The sequence below is a fragment of the Musa acuminata genome, chromosome BXJ1-9 (assembly GCF_036884655.1).
Source record: "Musa acuminata AAA Group cultivar baxijiao chromosome BXJ1-9, Cavendish_Baxijiao_AAA, whole genome shotgun sequence".
Lineage (NCBI taxonomy): Eukaryota > Viridiplantae > Streptophyta > Magnoliopsida > Zingiberales > Musaceae > Musa > Musa acuminata.
In genome coordinates this window covers 44,822,862-44,840,834 of record NC_088335.1, presented here as the reverse complement: position 1 = coordinate 44,840,834, position 17,973 = coordinate 44,822,862, and the positions used below count along the sequence as shown (strand labels likewise).

Genomic DNA, 17,973 nt, shown 5'->3' with positions numbered 1-17,973 from the left:
TGCAAGTACGGAGGTAGAACGCATAGTCTTGTTGTCCCTTTCGTTGCCGAGTCTTCTCCTTCGAGAAATGCTCTGTGTGTCGCAATATTTAACATAATAAATCCGTAAACTTATAATCTCCAATTGAAACCTCTGTTTCATATTATTTGTCGCGATTCAATGTGAATAGGCTAATATCCATTAACTTATAAACTTGAGTGGGTCAGAGATCCAATTATAGCACTTACGTGACTGCATTTACCACTAAAATCTTTGATTCCTTATGCGCAAAGCTAATCACCACGAAGACTCCATCTTCTATATCTCTTCACATTTGGGTGCAATCTTAAATGAAAGCACAGTCATCTTTTGCCAATCCAATAAGAAATGTCTACCAAATTTCTCAGCATAAAAGATAGTCGAAGAGTCGATCTGCTACGATGGGTTTGCGGTGGCAATCAATTTGCTAGCTGTGGCCATGAATGCATCGGGTGGCGTTCGACCCATCCACTACGTCTTTAAGGCTCTACACACACATCTCCACGTCACCAGCCTTTATCCACAGTGTTATCCGAACCCAACATGTCACCGGGCATCGAGGAGCCGACGGAGAGCCTTTATCGTCTCTCCTGCAACCTTTTCCACCTCTTCTCATTGAGAACGCGTGACGAACAACTCACCCATCGGAACCTTTTCACGATCGTCATGCCCTTGGCTTTCCGTCCTTGACATGTGAAACATGGGAAGAGCCTTCCTTCTTCCCAAAGTTTTAGGCTGCCTCGATTACATATGAATCAAAAGCTTTACAGAATCTCATAGATGTTTCATCATTGATATCTGTCTAGAAGAACAGCCCAGCCATGACAACAGCAAAAAGGAGGATGAATGCTAGAAAAGATTGGTTCGTGGTCCGTTTAGAACACTTCTTGGATTATTGAAGGAGGATGAAGGACCGGTCTGCAGTCATACGACTGACTTGGACTTGCTGCCATTGCTCATCTCAACGTTGCCTACATGGACGTCATCATCCGAGATGAACTTGCTCCAGAACCAGTGGGCCTTCCACACGAGGATCATCTCCTCGATCGGCACGTTTTTTGTCTCGGGAAGGAAAAGGGCGATGAAGGTGGTCATGATGACCACCCATCCGGCGAAGAAGTAGAAGAGGCCAAACTTCATGTGGCAGAGCATGGCGAGAAATGCTTGAGCGATGATGAAGGTGAAGAGCATGTTGACCGACACGTTGATGCTCTGTCCTGCTGACCTGATCTCCAGAGGAAAGATCTCGCTGGGAACCAACCATCCCAGGGGACCCCAAGACCATGCAAATCCAGCAACGTAGGCACAGATGAAGAACACCATGAAAGCTGCATAGGTCTTGGAGATGTGCCCCTCTCCGTTGGTGCCGAGTTTGATTGCGATTAAGGTTCCGACTATAATCTGCACTCGAAAGAATCAAAGCAAAAGAAAGAATCAAAATCTAAGTTGCACTCAAAGGTTCAAAGCGATGGAAAGTAGCGACTGATATGAACTAAGGAACAGGAGATGAAATTGCATGAAGAATAGAGGAGAATTCGGGATTTTAAGCAATCGAATAATGAGATTTCTGGAAACGTATGTTCTTATAATACCTGGCAGAGGATCATTTGAAACCCGCCCTGCAAGAACAGCTTTCTTCGGCCGAGCTTGTCGACGGTGAAGACGGACACAAGCGTAGAGAACACGTTGACCAGCCCGGTAATCACGGCGGACATGAGCGATGCGTTGTCGCCGAAACCGATGGTCTTGAAGAGCACGGGTGCGTAGAACATGATCACATTGATACCGGTGAGCTGCTGGAAGAAGGGGATGAGGATGGCCATGGTGAGCTGCGGGCGGTACTTGCGCTGGATGATATTGGCCCAAGGGTGCTTCACCAGCTTGGACTCCTCGCTGGCCGCGACGAGGTCGTTGTACTCCTCGTGGATGTCGTCGGTGCCGCGAATGCGACGAAGCATCTCCTTGGCCTCCTGGGGGTGACCACGCTCGATGAGGGAGTTTGGCGTGTCGGGGAGGAATAAGGCGCCGAGGGTGATGATACCGGCGGGGACAGCGGCGAGGGCGAGGCTGATGCGCCACCCCCAGCCGCCCTTGATCTTGGCGGTGCCGTAGTTGATCAGATTGGCGGCGAGGATTCCCACCGTGATCATGAGCTGGAACCCGATGTTGAGCATCCCGCGTAGCTGCGCCGGGGCCATCTCCGAGAGGTAGACCGGCACAGACTGCGAGATTGCAATACCGAAAAAGATTGGAACTTTTTGATCGCCTACACATCTATAGCTTAAAATATATTCTTTTTCTACAGAAGAAACGTGGGAATCTTTGCGGCAGGTGGAGGGTCATTTGAAATACAAGACTGCAGAGCAAACTGTCCTCGAATGAGACAAACAGGATCATGCCAAAAGATATCGGAGGAGCGCACTGCTCTAATACGCCTAAGACGTGTGACAAAAAGATACCAAATGAGAATTGGCATTCTAATTACCTGTAGGACAAAATATTGACAATGTCGATAAAAGGACTAACAATGTTGTTTTGATTCCCAAATTTATAGTAACATATAAAGATGTTGGTAAATCACACGGACTGCCGATTATATCGACATCATCGATTCATCCCCTTTCTGAGATGAACCGTCGGTGGTCTAAGTGTATACAGCTCTTTGCTTCAGTCCAATTTTTAGGGCCGATAGATCCAACAGAGGTCATCTAATTCATCTAATAGAGGAAGCTTCTACTGTAACCCTAAATTGTTGGAGGAAGAAATGGACAAAGATTGGGTTAAAAGTATTCGACCTATGATGAGATTCTTCCCGATGAAGAAGAGGAAGGGGAACACTAATCTTCGTTGAACTTGAAGGATAAGATCAAGGAGACCTACCTGGTTGGCGAAGCCGACGCCGATGCCGAGGAGGATGCGGCCGAGGATGAGCATGAGGATGTTCCTGGCAGCGCCATTGAGGGCGGCGCCGACGAGGAAGACGAGCCCACCGCCGAACATGGACCACTTGCGCCCGAACATCCTCGTGACGGCGGACGCGAGGAAGGAGGCGATCAGCGCCGCCAGGTACAGCGACGACGTGAAGGTGGTCAACAGCTGGCTGTCGAACTTGCAGTACTGGTTAGTGCTCGTGTCCTTCTTCTCCTTCCGGTAGACCTCCGGGAAGAACTTCTCCAGAAAAGAATCCATCGACGTCACACCACCTACCGATCCCCAACCCACATCAGATCCAAACGCAGAAAGAAAAAGAAGATCCAACAAAGAGTAGATCGAAATCACACCGGATATGCCGATGTCGTAGCCGAAGATGAGGCCGCCGGTGGCGGCGACGACGCAGGTGAGGAAGACGAAGAGGGTGAGCTTCCCGGGGTACTCCTTCCCGCCCCCGGTGTTGACAATCGCGCCGCCCGCCATTGTACCACCGACTTCCGGCTGACGCGAACAAAGACCTAAGAGCTCGGATATAGAGAGCGACGCAGAGCGCAGGAAACGAAGAAGAGGAGGAGAGTTGGATGCGAGAGCAGAGGGAGGAGGGCGGATTTAAATAGGCGGGGTGAGGGTGGGGAAGTGGGCGAGAAGCAATCGGGTCACGACGGCAGCGTTTCGGGCCTTCACTCATCCGCGTGCCGACATGGGCCGTCGAATCCTGACCGTTGGTGGGGAGACTCGCGGCTACGATACGAGGCGGAGGGGGAGTTGGCACAGTGTCGTGGCAATTAACGTTGCGGTTGCTGTGTTGACACCAAAACTTGGGTTCAACGTTATCCTCTTGCATTTATACGCCCACATTGTCCAAGTATTTAATTTGAATGGTTTCCTTGTAAAGAACATGATCTTGAACTCAAATTTTATCGAAAATAATAATATATTTTTTAATATCTAAAATATTATTTTTTTATGGATCGATCCATAAAATAAATCATTTCAATGACATTATTTTTATATTATATTGTATTATTTTTAATAATACTAAAAATATTATAATATAGTATTTTTATATAAAAAAATAATATTTATAATATTTTTACATTGTGTTATAGTGTTTATAACAAAATCAGAAAAAAAAACACTGCAATGTAATACAAAAAAATATTATAACATTAAAAATATTATAATATAATATAAAAAAGTTCCTTTTATGTGATTGAAGGCATTTAAGAACTCAAAGAATTCTAAAAATAAGGGATACTATCTAAAAATAATAATCCTTTTTCCATGAATTCACTAATTTTCCATGACAGTAGTGGAGTTTGTTCCTATGGAATCAAACATTTGATGGTGGGATCCGACGCTGCTATAACTTTGCCATCTTTGCCGCGTGGAAACGTATTCGTCACGTCCATTCGATCGTATAATATAAATTGACACGTTTATAGAGCAGCTAATATACAATAAGGCGTCGTTCAGTGATGCTGACTCGACCGAGTAATTCATTAATCCACGTGTCGTTAAACGTGGGGTGTTGTTGGATGCGATAAATACACGTCTTATGGGGTGGGATACGGTGGCGGCGTGACGAGTCAGAAGATATGGAAGTACATCGAAGTCCGGCTGATGAGAGCCGTCGAGGTGACATCGATCTGACACATCGTGGCAGGAAATCCCACTGTGTGGGACACTGTTTGACTTGCGCAGTCTCCTTACGGCACTCGATGGTCTCAGTTGGGCGCCACCACCGAGGACCACCGGAGCACTTTACCTGCTCCTCCTCTGTTGCGGCCATGACCACTGTCTTGTGAGGCCGACCCATGCAGTCATGTGTCAGACGAGCCGGAAGCAGCCACGGTGCCGCAGAATAGACTGGTCAACCCATCATTCAAGCTGGGTTGGCTTGACCCGACCTCGAAGTCAACGCGTTGGTGGGCAGCCAAAGATCATGTGCAGTAGATTCTGATGCCAATAAGTCGACGACTCAACGACCTCTCCCTCTCCCTCGCCACGCTCGTCTCCATATGCCCATCATGCCTGCCTTAGCAGACTCTTATCTGATCACGCGTGCATCCGTCCATGATCAACACATCAGATCTTAAAGCAGACATGATATAAATAAATAAATAAATAAATATATATATATATAGCGACATGATTTGTATATTTGAATAGTGTTATTATATGTTGTACACTTTAATGGGTGTGATATGAGTCACAAATTAAAATAATAGTATAGCGTGATTCATGATAAACACCTGATTCAAGGAGGAGAGGCCCAAGAAGGAACAAAACTCGAGGAAAATAAAATTAATGAGAGAAAAAGAGATGACGATGAGGATATGATATTATTCTGAATAAAAAAAAAGAAAAATGGTCAACTATTAATGGATCTCCCATGTGCTATCTATCATCACCTCTTGTCTTGTATGGCTATTGAGACAGATCTCGGTCTGGTTCTTCCAACAGGGTATGGTCTAAAGGTCTTCTCCCTAAAGGGACAGCCACCTCTGTGGCTGAGGGTGGAAGTTTGCATCGCCTTTTAGGTCTTTGGAAGGGATGTGAGAGGGAAGATCCACCTACAAGATATTGAATCACCTTTGAGGTCTTTGGTGCTTCTTCTAGTTTAATATTAGTTTTATGAATCTCAAAACTACACATTATGATTATATGAAATCGACAGTTTTAGTTCGATAAAAAAATAAATATAATTATTTTTAAATAAATTTTATTTTATAATCATCAATTTGTAAGGAACACTAAGAGGGGAGTGAATTAGTGCAGCAGTAAAAATATCAATTCTAAAATCTTTCGTTCTTGTTAATACGGAGTCTCTATGGAACTAAAGTGATAGTTTCCTATCTTTGATTCGAGTTTCATCCATTTCGATTGATAAAAAAAAATTCTCTTATGAGAATTTTGAAATGCTAACCAATACATTATTCTTCTTTTTCATTTTCAACCGGTTTGAAATTGAACCGAATGGTTCGAGAATCGAAACTGAACCGCCGGTCTGATTTCGGTTCTTAACCGATTCGATTTTGGGTCGAATCGGACCGTGTTCACGGCTGTGGATTTAGACCACCTCAACTCCCCAAGTTCTGATATGGAGTCAGTCGCGGGATTTGAGGTCATATTGGCAGTGGATAAAGCAGAGGAATAAGAAGGGCAGACAGCAGCAGCTCTTCCTTCCCTTCTTCGTCTCCGGTACTCATCCTATTATTCCATGTCGTCGATGCTGGTGGTGTCTGCCGCCCGCTTCCCATTCGTAAGAGCTCACTGGAGCCGATCATCGCTCCTCCTTCCTCGACTTGTCGGACGGCGAAAGGGGCTCCCGAGAAACCGCAGAGGCAAAGCTCGCATTGAGAACTGCGCCGTCTCGGCCAAGAATTCGAAGCAGTCTTTGGTGAGTGCGATTGCCCGTTCTTGGCTCCAATATATACGCTTGCCTGGCTTATGACTGCCTCCAAATTTAGACACATTCGTTTTTTCCATCTGACGGAACTATGATTCTTCTTTAATTTCTCCTCCTCTTCGTAAATGAATGGTGATTTGGTTGGTAGGGATCGAGTTGGGAGCTTCGTGCTTTCTTGTTGTAAATGTAATGCATTCGAGCATCGAATTCATGTAATGCTTGGGGGTTAGGTTCATTCTCAAAATCAGTGATCTTGTCAATACCATTTTTATGCAATTTCGATATCAGTCAATGTGCGCTATAATTATTGGAATTGTTGGCTGCATTACTGGAATTCATTCTCATCCCAGGTGTGTTGCTTATAGAGGCTTTTTCTTTAACTCTGGGTACCCAGGTGTTTTCAGGTCTCCAAAAGATTCTGTTGTGCCCAAATTTATCAATGTTCTATGATGGAAGGAAAAAGTTTGCAAGAGCAATGGCTGTGATTCTCATATTTACTCAAATATCATTTCCACTACATTTGAGCAATTGGGTGCCCTGGTTTCTATTTTCTGCAAATGCAGTGCTTTATTCACCTGACACTAAGGTCCCTAGAACTGGAGAACTTGCTTTGAGGAAGGCAATTCCTGCCAATTCAAACATGAAAGCAATTCAGGTGAAACATGTTGCTATAAATCTCCCTTTTCATATATTGAATCTCATAAGCTATCTATTTTCTCTTTGCAATATAGGATTCTTTGGAGGATATCTCATACTTGTTAAGAATACCCCAAAGAAAGCCCTATGGTACAATGGAAAGTGATGTGAAGAAGGCTCTGAAGGTGCATTTCTTATTTTCTCATTTTATCCTGGCAATCAATATCTAAAACATCTATTTGTAGCACAAGGAAACTACTTTGTGATATGTTATGCTCTCATGACCTGAAAGCATATGGTAACTGTTAAAGTGCTTGAATGTTTCTGACCTGAACAAGTGTGGCCCTTTGGTTGCTTTCTTATTCATTTTTAGAAGATTAAATTTCTTTATCTTATTTGCTTTCTTGTTGCGTTGGGACTTTTCTGGCATTGTAGAATTTGAACAAATGGACTTTGGTGATGAGTTCATGCTTCCATTACCACCATTATTGTAATTGTTACAAAGACAACCTTTATTGTATATGCACTCTGTATGATTCTTGTGATTTGAAATTATAATTAAATATGGCTAAAAATAGAATATCTGAATTTTATTCAACAAACAGGAGACTTTATACTTGTTGATATCAAATAGCATTCTTTAATTATGGTAAACTGATCCAATTCATCTTATTTTCTTTGCTTGGACTGTTTTGATTATGTTTCGGGGAACATTGCTTTAATTTGCTTTGACTGTCAAGCTACTACATTGAAGTTCTCTTCTTTCAGATTGCAACTGAGGAGAAGGATGCAATCTTGGGTAACATACCGATAGAACTCAAGGAAAAAGGCTCTGTGCTATATACTACTTTACTTGATGGAAAGGTGCACTTGATGAGATATTCAATCTTAATAACTAATGATTGCATTCTAGAACTGAGACAACTTAGATGAAACCATGAAAACAATATGGCCTTATATAACACCATAGGATCCCTCAAACTTTCGATGCGGGACTAATTAGAGTGTCACAGCTATAGTATCATCTAAATAGTAGAAGCAATTGACCATGAACACAAGTTAAGTCTAGGGCTAAACTACATTAACTTTCTGTATGCTTTTCAGGGGGGATTGCAAAACCTTATTGAGTTCATAAAGGTAAAGGACCCAGATAAGGTATCTGTAGGTCTTGCTTCATCTCTTGACACAGTAGCAGAACTGGAACTGTTGCAGGTACTATCAGTTACTATGATAGCATTCGTACAAGCAAATGTTTGTTCAAGAGCAAAGATTTCTACCGTCACATCTATGTATCTCATTTATTTCTGAAAGAGTAATTTCTTTAACAGGCTCCGGGCTTGTCTTTTCTGTTGCCTGAACAATACATGAAGTACCCAAGGTCACCTCTGCAGCTCTCTTCGAGCTCCCATCTCTGACATATTTATTAGACAGTGTTTTCTGGATTTTGCATTTTGTTGCTATATTACCTATATTTGTTTAATTAATTGGAACAGCATGAACAATCAGATTGTTTGGACCTTCTGCTCCTTGATGTTTGCGCCCCTTAGTCTGTTCATACCTTATTACAAACACATAAAACTCACTCTAATTTTCATGCAGATGGTTGTGCCAAATATGTCCATGATATATTATTTCTGATGTTACTATCTAACATCTATAACAGCTTTTAATGATTGATTTTTTAGTCTTTATTGACACCAAAAAATACTTACAAATTATTTATCATAATAATTGTTACATGGGAAGTACAATTTTGTGGTAAAGATAATGAATCTTCTCAAACCATCTTTACAATGCGAACTGAGACACCAAAACAGCCTTTGTTATTTTAATTGTCTTAATAATCTGAGACATTATTGGACATATCTTGACTTGGTAGGCTTATATTTATTTTACCTAATGAAAAAGGAGAATGAAAATAATTTGTGTTGAACTTCAAACTTTGTCCTAATCTAATTAGATGTTTCTGTACATCATACTTTACAGTTTTGATTTCAGTAACACGAATGGAAATTCTGACTTGCATAAATTGTATTTGATGTCTGATGGGACTTAGAGACTACTGCTGGTGGGGCTTTGTTTTTCCCTCGATGTTCCTTCAAAAAAAAAAAGGGGAAATCTAGAGACCACTATAGAAAAAGCTTATGCCAAGGCTAGTGCTTTATATTTGACCTATTGGTGATTATAGAATTCACATTAAACATCTTCATGCTATTGGTAGGCTAACAGGTAGAGGAACAGTTGAATTTACCATTGAGAAAGTGGATGGCTCCACATTCTTTCCAAGTGCTGGTGGTGAACCAAAAACGACAACTACCATCCAGGTTTGCTTCATTTGGGATAACTCATGGCATGTTGTCTCAGTAGATTATGATAAAACATATATTTTGAAATGCAGAATTTACAGCACTGCATCGAATTATAGCAATGCTAACTGCTAAGACAGGTATACCTGCACGGATATATCACAATATGATGATATAATGTGCTTAAAAGACAAACAAAAATTATTTAGAATTATTTTGCTAGGTACAGTATTATATAGTATTTTTATTGTTTCTAATTTATTGAGGCCGATATGAAGAGCTTCTGACCAGACATGATATCTGCTGCTTCTATTTAGTAACAGGTTCTCATTTTCTCAAGTTTTTTAAAAATTTTTATAGTTATTAAAACTGAAAGCTTCACATCATAATATTTTTGGCCTTTTTTTTCCTACTCTGAAGATGGACTCTAAGGTCGCTAGACAAGATGGCAAATCAGAACTCGTGAGAAATTGATGAAGGAACAAATGATTGCCATTGGTTCGATTAAAGTGCATTAATATCAAGACACACAATCATGTGTCAAGAGCAAGTTTATTCTTGACTTAATTGCAAAAGAATTTCTCTCTTAGCCTAGTATAACATTAAAAGTTCAACTTGGGGAACTAAAACACATGAGAAGAATTTCTGAAGTTTGCATAGTGTAGCCGATGGAAACATGAAAAACCTCAACGAAATTATTAATTTACAGAATAAAGATATTTTATTTGACTCCTTTCAATTTTGACTAGAGTATTAGTTTATTATGACAGAAGCTTGATGCAATCAGCAGATGTACATTACCTGATAATCTTTTCATTATATTCCATCTTCTTTACATATCAAAAAGCCTTTTTCAACTAGCTAATATTATGTTGTTCTTAAAGATTGACTTTCTTGTTTGTTCTCCACATCTACAGGTTGTCCTTGATGGATATTCTGCCCCACTAACTTCTGGGAACTTTGCGAAATTGGTAAGGTAGCTAAATGTAACTTGGTCCTGTTCATTTATAGCACTCAAACATGGGGATGGCGATGGATCAGGCATGGTGATTTTCAACTCAATCTGGAGATGACCCATATACCGTACTTCCTACTTGAACCTATCCAAAACTTGATTAAAGGGTACTTGAACTCAGTTTAAGTTAATCATGTAAACTTGGATACAGAAAGAGCTGATCCACTGTCATCCTTAGCTTACATTGGGAATGAAAAAATGAGTTGGGTACCTGCTACCTGCACTGAATCTGACTACCTACCTACATACCGAAACTCAAACCTTACTTGGATAACTACGCATATCCAAATCTGTCCTGAACCTGAACGATATCTGAACTAAGATTAAGCTGATTAACTGAACAATCTTACCAGCTATCATCCCTGCTAAACTATTGTTCACTATGTTTATGACAAAATGGCTGCAAGAACCTTTGTCTCTGAGTTCTCTGCAGATAAGTCATCGACTTGATTATTATCATGACTAGTTGGAAATCAGGAACTTCAATTTTGAGTTACAGGTGATCGATGGAGCATATGATGGAGTCAAGCTGAAATGTGCAAGCCAAGCTATTTTATCGGATAATGAACTTGAGAATTATGGGTATAGTGTTCCATTAGAAATGATTCCATCTGGGCAATTTGAACCATTATACAAGACGACTCTGAGTGTTCAGGTCCTTCTGGTCTTCATGCTTTACTGATGGTTGATTAGAGCATGTTGGTCTTATCTATGCTGAGAGTTGACTTTTCTCATTCTATCTTGATAGGATGGAGAGCTGCCTGTGCTTCCCTTATCTGTATATGGAGCTGTTGCCATGGCACATAATATAGACTCCGAAGAATACTCCTCACCATCTCAATTTTTTTTCTATCTCTATGACAAGAGAAATGTGAGTAAATTACTATAGTCAATAACTATGTTTTGGTTAGAGTCACATTTTTTGGATGCACCTCAATAGAATTTATTCTAAAAAGGGCAAAATAGCTAAGACACTAAAACCTCCTAATGTGAGGTTTGAAAAATGCCAGAAAATATACAAGACTTAATGGCACAATCTGTGACACATTTGGCTAGTGAGCATTGAATACATGGATACCAATTCATGACACTTTGCTAATGCTCCTTGCCCATGTCACAGTTATCATTACCCACTTTAGCATGCATTTGCACTATGCTAGTCTGCTATCTACATGTGGTTATCGAATATGCTCATCTGAATGGAACTGCCCATTTCTTATCTTGTCTTTGCAGTCTGGCTTAGGAGGTTTGTCCTTTGATGAAGGCCAATTTTCCGTTTTCGGGTAAATTCTCAGGACTGCAATTCCTTTCACATGATGCAATGTAAATTCATCTAAATTAAAGTCACATGGATGCTTGCATTTTGCAATTTGCAGATATACAGTTGGTGGAAGAGAAGTACTGCCACAAATAAAAACAGGAGATATTATTCGATCAGCTAAATTGGTGCGAGGTCAAGACCGCCTCATACTCCCCGACGGAAGTTAATCTGCTTATCCACAGAACATAATTCTTCCATTCCTTTGTGGTTTGCTCTTAAGAAGGCATAGACTTTTCTTGTCAAAGGCTGTGCTGTTAAGCTGTAACCTATTGTGTTTCATTGCTAGGACATGGAACCATGAGCCTGTAGAGTTTGAGTTAGTGTGTGCTACATGATTCATTTTGTTCTTCTTGATGCACATTGAATCTGCTGTGATGACTACTGGTACCAACACTTACATACCACACCTATCTCAGTCTTGCAGCTCCAATTCTTTGTGAACTCGGATTGTTATTTACCAGCACATTTATGATATATTATTGGCATCCTGTTGCCATGGTTACAGAGAGGCATTTTACAGCTTCACCAAGTTATAATGAGCAGATTTTTCTTTGGATATTAGTGCTTTGTATCGGCAACCAACATGACAAGGCTGCCAAGTCTACGTTGGGGACGATAAGTGGACCTAATTGAGAGATCGACGAACTCAATTCTAAATCAGATCATTTTTGTGTCCCTCTCTTTGGATCATCACATCTGACACTCATCAGGCACTGATGTATGCAGCACATATTTAGTTCCTCTTATTTTTTGCACAATCAATCGAATTGGCATAATGGAAAGAGCTTCTTCTCCGGGCGCGGCGCTGTTAGCAATTGCGGCGGTCGGCGGCTCCTCCGGTCCGCTCATTCAACCATGCGAGGATATCGTTCCGAACCATGGCGATATTCTCGTCGGGCTCCCCGAACAGCAGCGAGTGCAGCATCCCATCGTAGATCTTGATGGTCTTGTCCTTGCTCCTCGCCGTGTCGTAGAGCGCTCGGCTGACGCTCGGGTCGGTCACCACGTCGGCGCTCCCGTGCAGCACGATGAAGGGGATGGTGACCTCCGACAGCCTGGAGTTGAGGCGATCTGTCACCCTCATCAGCTCCGCCACGGTCCCCAGCCGAGGCCTCCCCGCGTACCTTAACGGGTTGCTCGCCGCCACGACCCGCTTCTCCTCCACCTTCACCGACTTCGCCAACAGATCGGCCGTGGGGACGACGGGTAGCGTGGGGGCGAACTTCGCGACGAAGGTCAAGATCTCCGGGACGGGCCACCTCGGCCGTATGCTGTCGGAGATCTTGCACATGGGCGCGACGAGGACGGCGCCGTCCCACCCCTGCTCCCCCTCCTGCTCGAGGAGGTGGATCAGAAGGCAGAGGGCGCCGCCCATCGATTCGCCGAAGAGGAAGCACGGGAGGCCCTGCAGCCCGGGGGACTGCCTGACGGAGCGGAAGTAGGCGAGGCAGTCGCAGGCGACGGCGTCGACGTCGGAAACGAAGGCGCGGAGGCCCTGGGAGCGGCCGTGGCCCGGGAGGTCGAGGGCGAAGCAGGCGAACCCGTGCTGGGCGAGGAAGATGGGGGTGGCCTGGAAGGTCCAGCTGATGTCGTTGCCGTAGCCGTGGATCATACAGATCAGGGCTCGGGGACGGCCGGGTGGGGAACTCGTCGGCGTAATCTGCGGCAGCCAGGAGCGGGTGAAAAGGGTGACGCCTCGCCGCGAGGTGTAGAAGGAACTGCTGCCGTGGATGCCTTGGGCGGCGTAGTAGTCGTCTTCCTCCGCCGGGTCGTCTCCCCAGAAGTGGCTCCTCCCCCCCGGCGCCTCCGCCGCCGCCATGATGAGATGATATCTCTGGCCGCTGCTCCCGCTGGGTTGTTGGTGTTGGTGTTGGTGGTGGTGGTGGTGATGACAAGCGTTTGACTCCCAAATACTTGCTGCCTCGCTTCCACGAAATTAAGATGCATTTCTGCCGTCAGATACGTAGAAAGACGGTTGGGATTGAATTGTGGAGTGGGGAATAATGCATATTTTAAATATTAATTTATGTTTGGTAAAGTCTTTAAATTATATTTGAATTAAATATTGATGATGATACTATCAAAGTAGTATTATTATTTTAGCATTATAATTTTTTTAAAAATTTAAAATAATTTATAATAATATTTAAATTTACAAGATTATCAATATGATTTAATTAGAAATCAATATGATTTATGTCTTCTATAAGTAAAAAATTTATTTATTTATTTCTTAAAAATAGTTTATATTTATTTATATGATGATGATTATTGATTTATTATATATGTAAATCATATAATTTTTTTATAAGATTACATATATATATATATACATATTTATTTACTTATTAATTTAAATAAAAATATGTATTTATTTTTTGGATAAATATAAAAAATGTCAGAGTGATAAATTTATGACATAATATTCAATGGACTTTTGAAATATAATTTTACCCTTGGATAAATGTACATTTAAAATATAGTCATTATTATTATTTACCAAACAATAAATAATAATAAGTAAATATATGCATAGGATTGATGTGGGAAGATGTTGACGTCTTGATTAGTTTTATGTGGTCCGGACTTATATGCATAGGATTATTTGAGGTGCCTCCAAAATGGAAACATCGAGTTCCAAATGTGCCACCTACATGAGGTCGGGAGATGTTTCCTAACTTGGTCCCTCCAATGCCCAAGCTAGTAACCCTAGGTATAGAGTGCGAATGTGAGTAGTCAAAAAAGTCATCCCCTTTTTCATTCTGTTAGAAACAAGCTTTTATACCTGATCATAAAGGGATAAAGTATGAAATATTTTACGGAGAGATAGCCTCTGATTGCCTCCAACAGCCTCCCATTAACCTCTTGTTCACATGGGAGACAATGGGTGATAACCCATAACTGCTTACCTCAAACCCTTGCCCAAGTGGGCAAATAGGCATAGGGTGAACTTGTCTTCTCTTTCCACCCTAGATACCATGTGATTGTTGCGTGTCAAATGATAATTGGCTAATGACGTACTCTGTATCATTTGTCACCCTTAAATGCGTGCTTCAGGGCTCTTAGTAGAAAGGTTTGAAATGTGATGTCTAGTTCATCCAGTGTGTCGAGCACATATCTCTTCAACCATTATTGACTTAGTGACATGTTTAGTTCATCTTGTATGAGTTCGTTTAACGTGTCTAGTCCCATCGCACACCTCGCATTGTTCAGAACGTTTGTCTGGAATCTCCTCCTCCAACATTACTGGTGGGGAAGCTAGAGGTTGGGCTTCCCGACCTCCACGCCTCGATGAGGGCGAGGGTTGGGCTTCTCAACCTTCACACCTCGGGCAGAGGCGGGGGTCGAGCTTCCCGACCGCTATGCCTCAGATGGAGGCAAATGTCAGACATCTTGACCTTCACGCCTCGAGCGAAGACCTAAAACTATTTTTTTTTTGTCCCATATTGCTAGTTAACTAGTTTTCAAGGCCTAAAACTAGTATAAATAAAGACTCTTTTTAAGCCTATGAAAAAAATATCTTCAAGTACTGTAAAGGTCTTCTCCACTGGGAGTTGATTTCTCTCGTCCTCCTTTATAAGGCTAGTTTGCTAAATTATTTTTTAATAATATCTTCTTGATTTTGTTTTCGTTCTATGTCAGTTGATATTGGAGACTTGCTCTTGGTGTAAGCATAATAGATTTATGATTTGAAAATTAAGAAGTATGCTCTACACTCACTACTTATAGTAGATCATGTGTATCATAAACTTAATTTGCTATGTACAACCCTATAGCTTATCAAAATAAGGTATAGTGATAATAATGACGGCAATAACAATGGCATTATCGGTGATGGCAGTGGCAATTTTGATGTTGACAACCTTCATGATGGAGGCAATGACAATAATCCCAATAATAATAATCGGGGAGTACCAACCGTATGGGCAATGTTAGAAGCACAATAAACGAAAATGACTCAGAAACTCTGAGAGATTGTGACATACTAACTTGAGCTTAAGTGCTAATAGAGTTCGTAATGATGGTAGGATCAACCATGCTAGAGTTGATGCTAATGACTAACCTAATCATCAACATAGGTCTATAACCCAACATAGGCAACTAGTTTATGAGGATGAGTCAAACAAAAAAGAATGAATTGTGGACTATCATAGAATCAACCACAGAAGAGGTGCCGGTGCAACTCAACCTCGACACTTCAACTGACATGGTACTATCCATCCACATAACCGAGAGTATATGATGATAACTCAGAAGATGATAGTGAAAGATACAAAAGACATTAAGCACCACCTAGATGAAATAAGCTATTTGAGGATTATCGCCTCAAAGTAAACCTCCCTAGTTTTAGTGGCCACCTCACCAATGAAGCTTTTTTTGACTGGATTTATGAAGTAGAAAATTTCTTCGGGGTGATGAATGTTCTTGATCACAAACAATTCAAGCTTGTTACATACAAGTTGAAAGGATGTGCAATAGTTCGATGGGATACATTACATAATAACAGAAAAAGATAAGGAAAGGCACCAGTATAGACATGGCGGAAGATGAAGCAACTTCTCAAAGAAAGATTTCTACCCGTAAAATATGAACAACTATTGTTTCAATAATACTAAAATTACATCCAAGGCACTCGATCTATAACCGAGTATACTGATTTCTTACGCCTTTTTGCTATATATAACTAATAAAAGTTAGAAAACCAATAGATGATAAAGTACATCAATTGATTGAAATTTATAATTAAAGATACAATGTCTTTAACTCCGATATGAATAATAGATAAAGCTTACAATATGACATTAAAGGTTAAAATATTGTTGACTCGACCTTTAATTGTTGCCCAGCAATTCTCTATTTTGACAATACAACATGCTCTTAATAAAGAGAAGCTAGTTATGATTGAATCAATACAACCTACAAATTAAGACACAAATACTGGAGTAATAAGGCAAGCTAAGCATATCCCGGTTACCATAAATAATCCATACGCTCAACCCTTAATTGAAAAATATTTCAAATGTGGAGATCCTGGTTATCATTCCAATGAGTGTCAAAGATTGTCAACCTTCTATATCACAAAAATGACTTTGAAGAAGAAGATACCCAAGATGATATGATTGATGATATTAATAATGTTAAAATAGTAGAGGAAGGGAAACATATCTTATGTGTTATGAAAAGATTATTTCTCATCCCAAGGCAAGAAGATCCATATGATATAAGAAAATCTTCCAATTTCAATATAGTGTTAATAACAAAGTCTATGCATTGATCATAGACAATGGAAGTTGTGACAATATTATATCTAAATCATTAGTAAGGTGCTTAAAATTGCATGCCAAAGCTCATACAATACCATACAAGTTATGGTGGATTAAAGAAGGCTCAATTGTCACTGTAATTGAGATCTATAGAGTTTTAAAGAAAATAAATAACAATATTTATGTGATTCATTTACTAGATGATTAGGGGATCTCAATGTTATAGACTTATATAACTAATTTCCAAAGAAGAATCCATTATATCTAGGCATAAACTCGAGGATGAGTTTTTCTCAAGTGGAGGAGACTAACGTGGAACAACAGAAAAAAATAATTTTCAAAGAGTATAAAATTATCCACTTATCATTTTTATTTTTTTTTGTCCCACATTGCTAGCTAACTAATTTTAAAAGCCTAAAATTAGTATTAATAAAGGTCCCCTCTAAACCTATGGAATCATCAAGAAACAATATCTTCAAGTATTATAAATGTCTTCTCTATTATAAGGAGTTGATTTCTTTTATCTTTCCTTATAAGACTAATTTGTTAGAATATTTTCGAGTAATATTTTTTGATTTTATTTCTGTTCGATGTCACATATGCCTCATCGTGATAGCCCCTATCTTGTGATGCTATGGGCCACCATAACTCTCTTAATTATCTTCTAGAATTTATCTTCATAGTGACACTATAATTGCATTGAGTTCGATTCGCCATGGCAATAGCCCCCATGACAATGACCTCTATGATGATGATCTCCACTCAAGATCCTCGAGACTTCTCTCTCTCAACTTGTCCCTATTCACCCTGCCACCTCCACCCCGCCACGAGGCCCACTACCTTCCAACATGCTGGTCCCTTACGCCCCCTCCCTCGTGTCCCCACAAAGGTTATTAAGGCACTCGAGTGTGTCCTCACCCTCATTCATCGCTACTGTGGCATCGGCCTCCTTCGTCATATTGTCACCTTTAGAATTTGCTTTGCCAACTTCTATCTCTTCCACTATGTCGGCTGATCACTTTCATCCCCTTTGTTTTATCATCATGAAGGCAACTAATACCCTCGAGTGT

General features: G+C 40.9%; 3 protein-coding genes across 4 annotated transcripts; 1 reads left to right on the top strand and 2 right to left on the bottom strand.

Annotated features, from left to right (window-relative positions):
- Window positions 1–712: 712 nt before the first annotated feature.
- On the bottom strand, window positions 713–3,546 carry LOC135593736 (sugar transport protein MST3-like). Its single transcript, XM_065083990.1, has 4 exons — window positions 3,300–3,546; window positions 2,899–3,221; window positions 1,611–2,240; window positions 713–1,419 (listed from the first exon to the last, which is right to left on the bottom strand). Exons 1-4 carry the CDS (start codon window positions 3,430–3,432, stop codon window positions 943–945), a joined length of 1,563 nt encoding a protein of 520 aa, XP_064940062.1. The 5' UTR covers window positions 3,433–3,546; the 3' UTR covers window positions 713–942.
- Window positions 3,547–6,060: 2,514 nt separating this feature from the next.
- LOC135593733 (peptidyl-prolyl cis-trans isomerase CYP37, chloroplastic-like) lies at window positions 6,061–12,043 on the top strand. Of its 2 annotated transcripts, XM_065083987.1 has the most exons (12): window positions 6,061–6,352; window positions 6,756–7,016; window positions 7,093–7,182; window positions 7,766–7,861; window positions 8,102–8,209; window positions 8,326–8,375; window positions 9,219–9,321; window positions 10,221–10,274; window positions 10,818–10,973; window positions 11,067–11,189; window positions 11,552–11,601; window positions 11,695–12,043. In XM_065083987.1, exons 1-12 carry the CDS (start codon window positions 6,173–6,175, stop codon window positions 11,804–11,806), a joined length of 1,383 nt encoding a protein of 460 aa, XP_064940059.1. In that variant the 5' UTR covers window positions 6,061–6,172; the 3' UTR covers window positions 11,807–12,043. The 2 variants fall into 2 exon arrangements, with proteins under 2 accessions (XP_064940059.1, XP_064940060.1); XM_065083988.1 differs by lacking the exon at window positions 7,766–7,861.
- A 242-nt stretch (window positions 12,044–12,285) lies between these two features.
- On the bottom strand, window positions 12,286–13,534 carry LOC135593735 (caffeoylshikimate esterase-like). Its single transcript, XM_065083989.1, has one exon. It carries the CDS (start codon window positions 13,456–13,458, stop codon window positions 12,448–12,450), a length of 1,011 nt encoding a protein of 336 aa, XP_064940061.1. The 5' UTR covers window positions 13,459–13,534; the 3' UTR covers window positions 12,286–12,447.
- Window positions 13,535–17,973: the final 4,439 nt, after the last annotated feature.

Coding starts and splice junctions, on each gene's coding strand:
- LOC135593736 (XM_065083990.1), bottom strand. CDS start 3,432: ATGGCGGGCGGCGCGATTGTCAACACCGGGGGCGGGAAGGAGTACCCC. Junction 3,222..3,299: donor CTACGACATCGGCATATCCG/GTGTGATTTCGA, acceptor GGGGATCGGTAG/GTGGTGTGACGTCGATGGAT. Junction 1,420..1,610: donor TTCAAATGATCCTCTGCCAG/GTATTATAAGAA, acceptor TTTCGAGTGCAG/ATTATAGTCGGAACCTTAAT.
- LOC135593733 (XM_065083987.1), top strand. CDS start 6,173: ATGTCGTCGATGCTGGTGGTGTCTGCCGCCCGCTTCCCATTCGTAAGA. Junction 7,862..8,101: donor CTACTTTACTTGATGGAAAG/GTGCACTTGATG, acceptor TATGCTTTTCAG/GGGGGATTGCAAAACCTTAT. Junction 10,275..10,817: donor CTGGGAACTTTGCGAAATTG/GTAAGGTAGCTA, acceptor TTTGAGTTACAG/GTGATCGATGGAGCATATGA.
- LOC135593735 (XM_065083989.1), bottom strand. CDS start 13,458: ATGGCGGCGGCGGAGGCGCCGGGGGGGAGGAGCCACTTCTGGGGAGAC.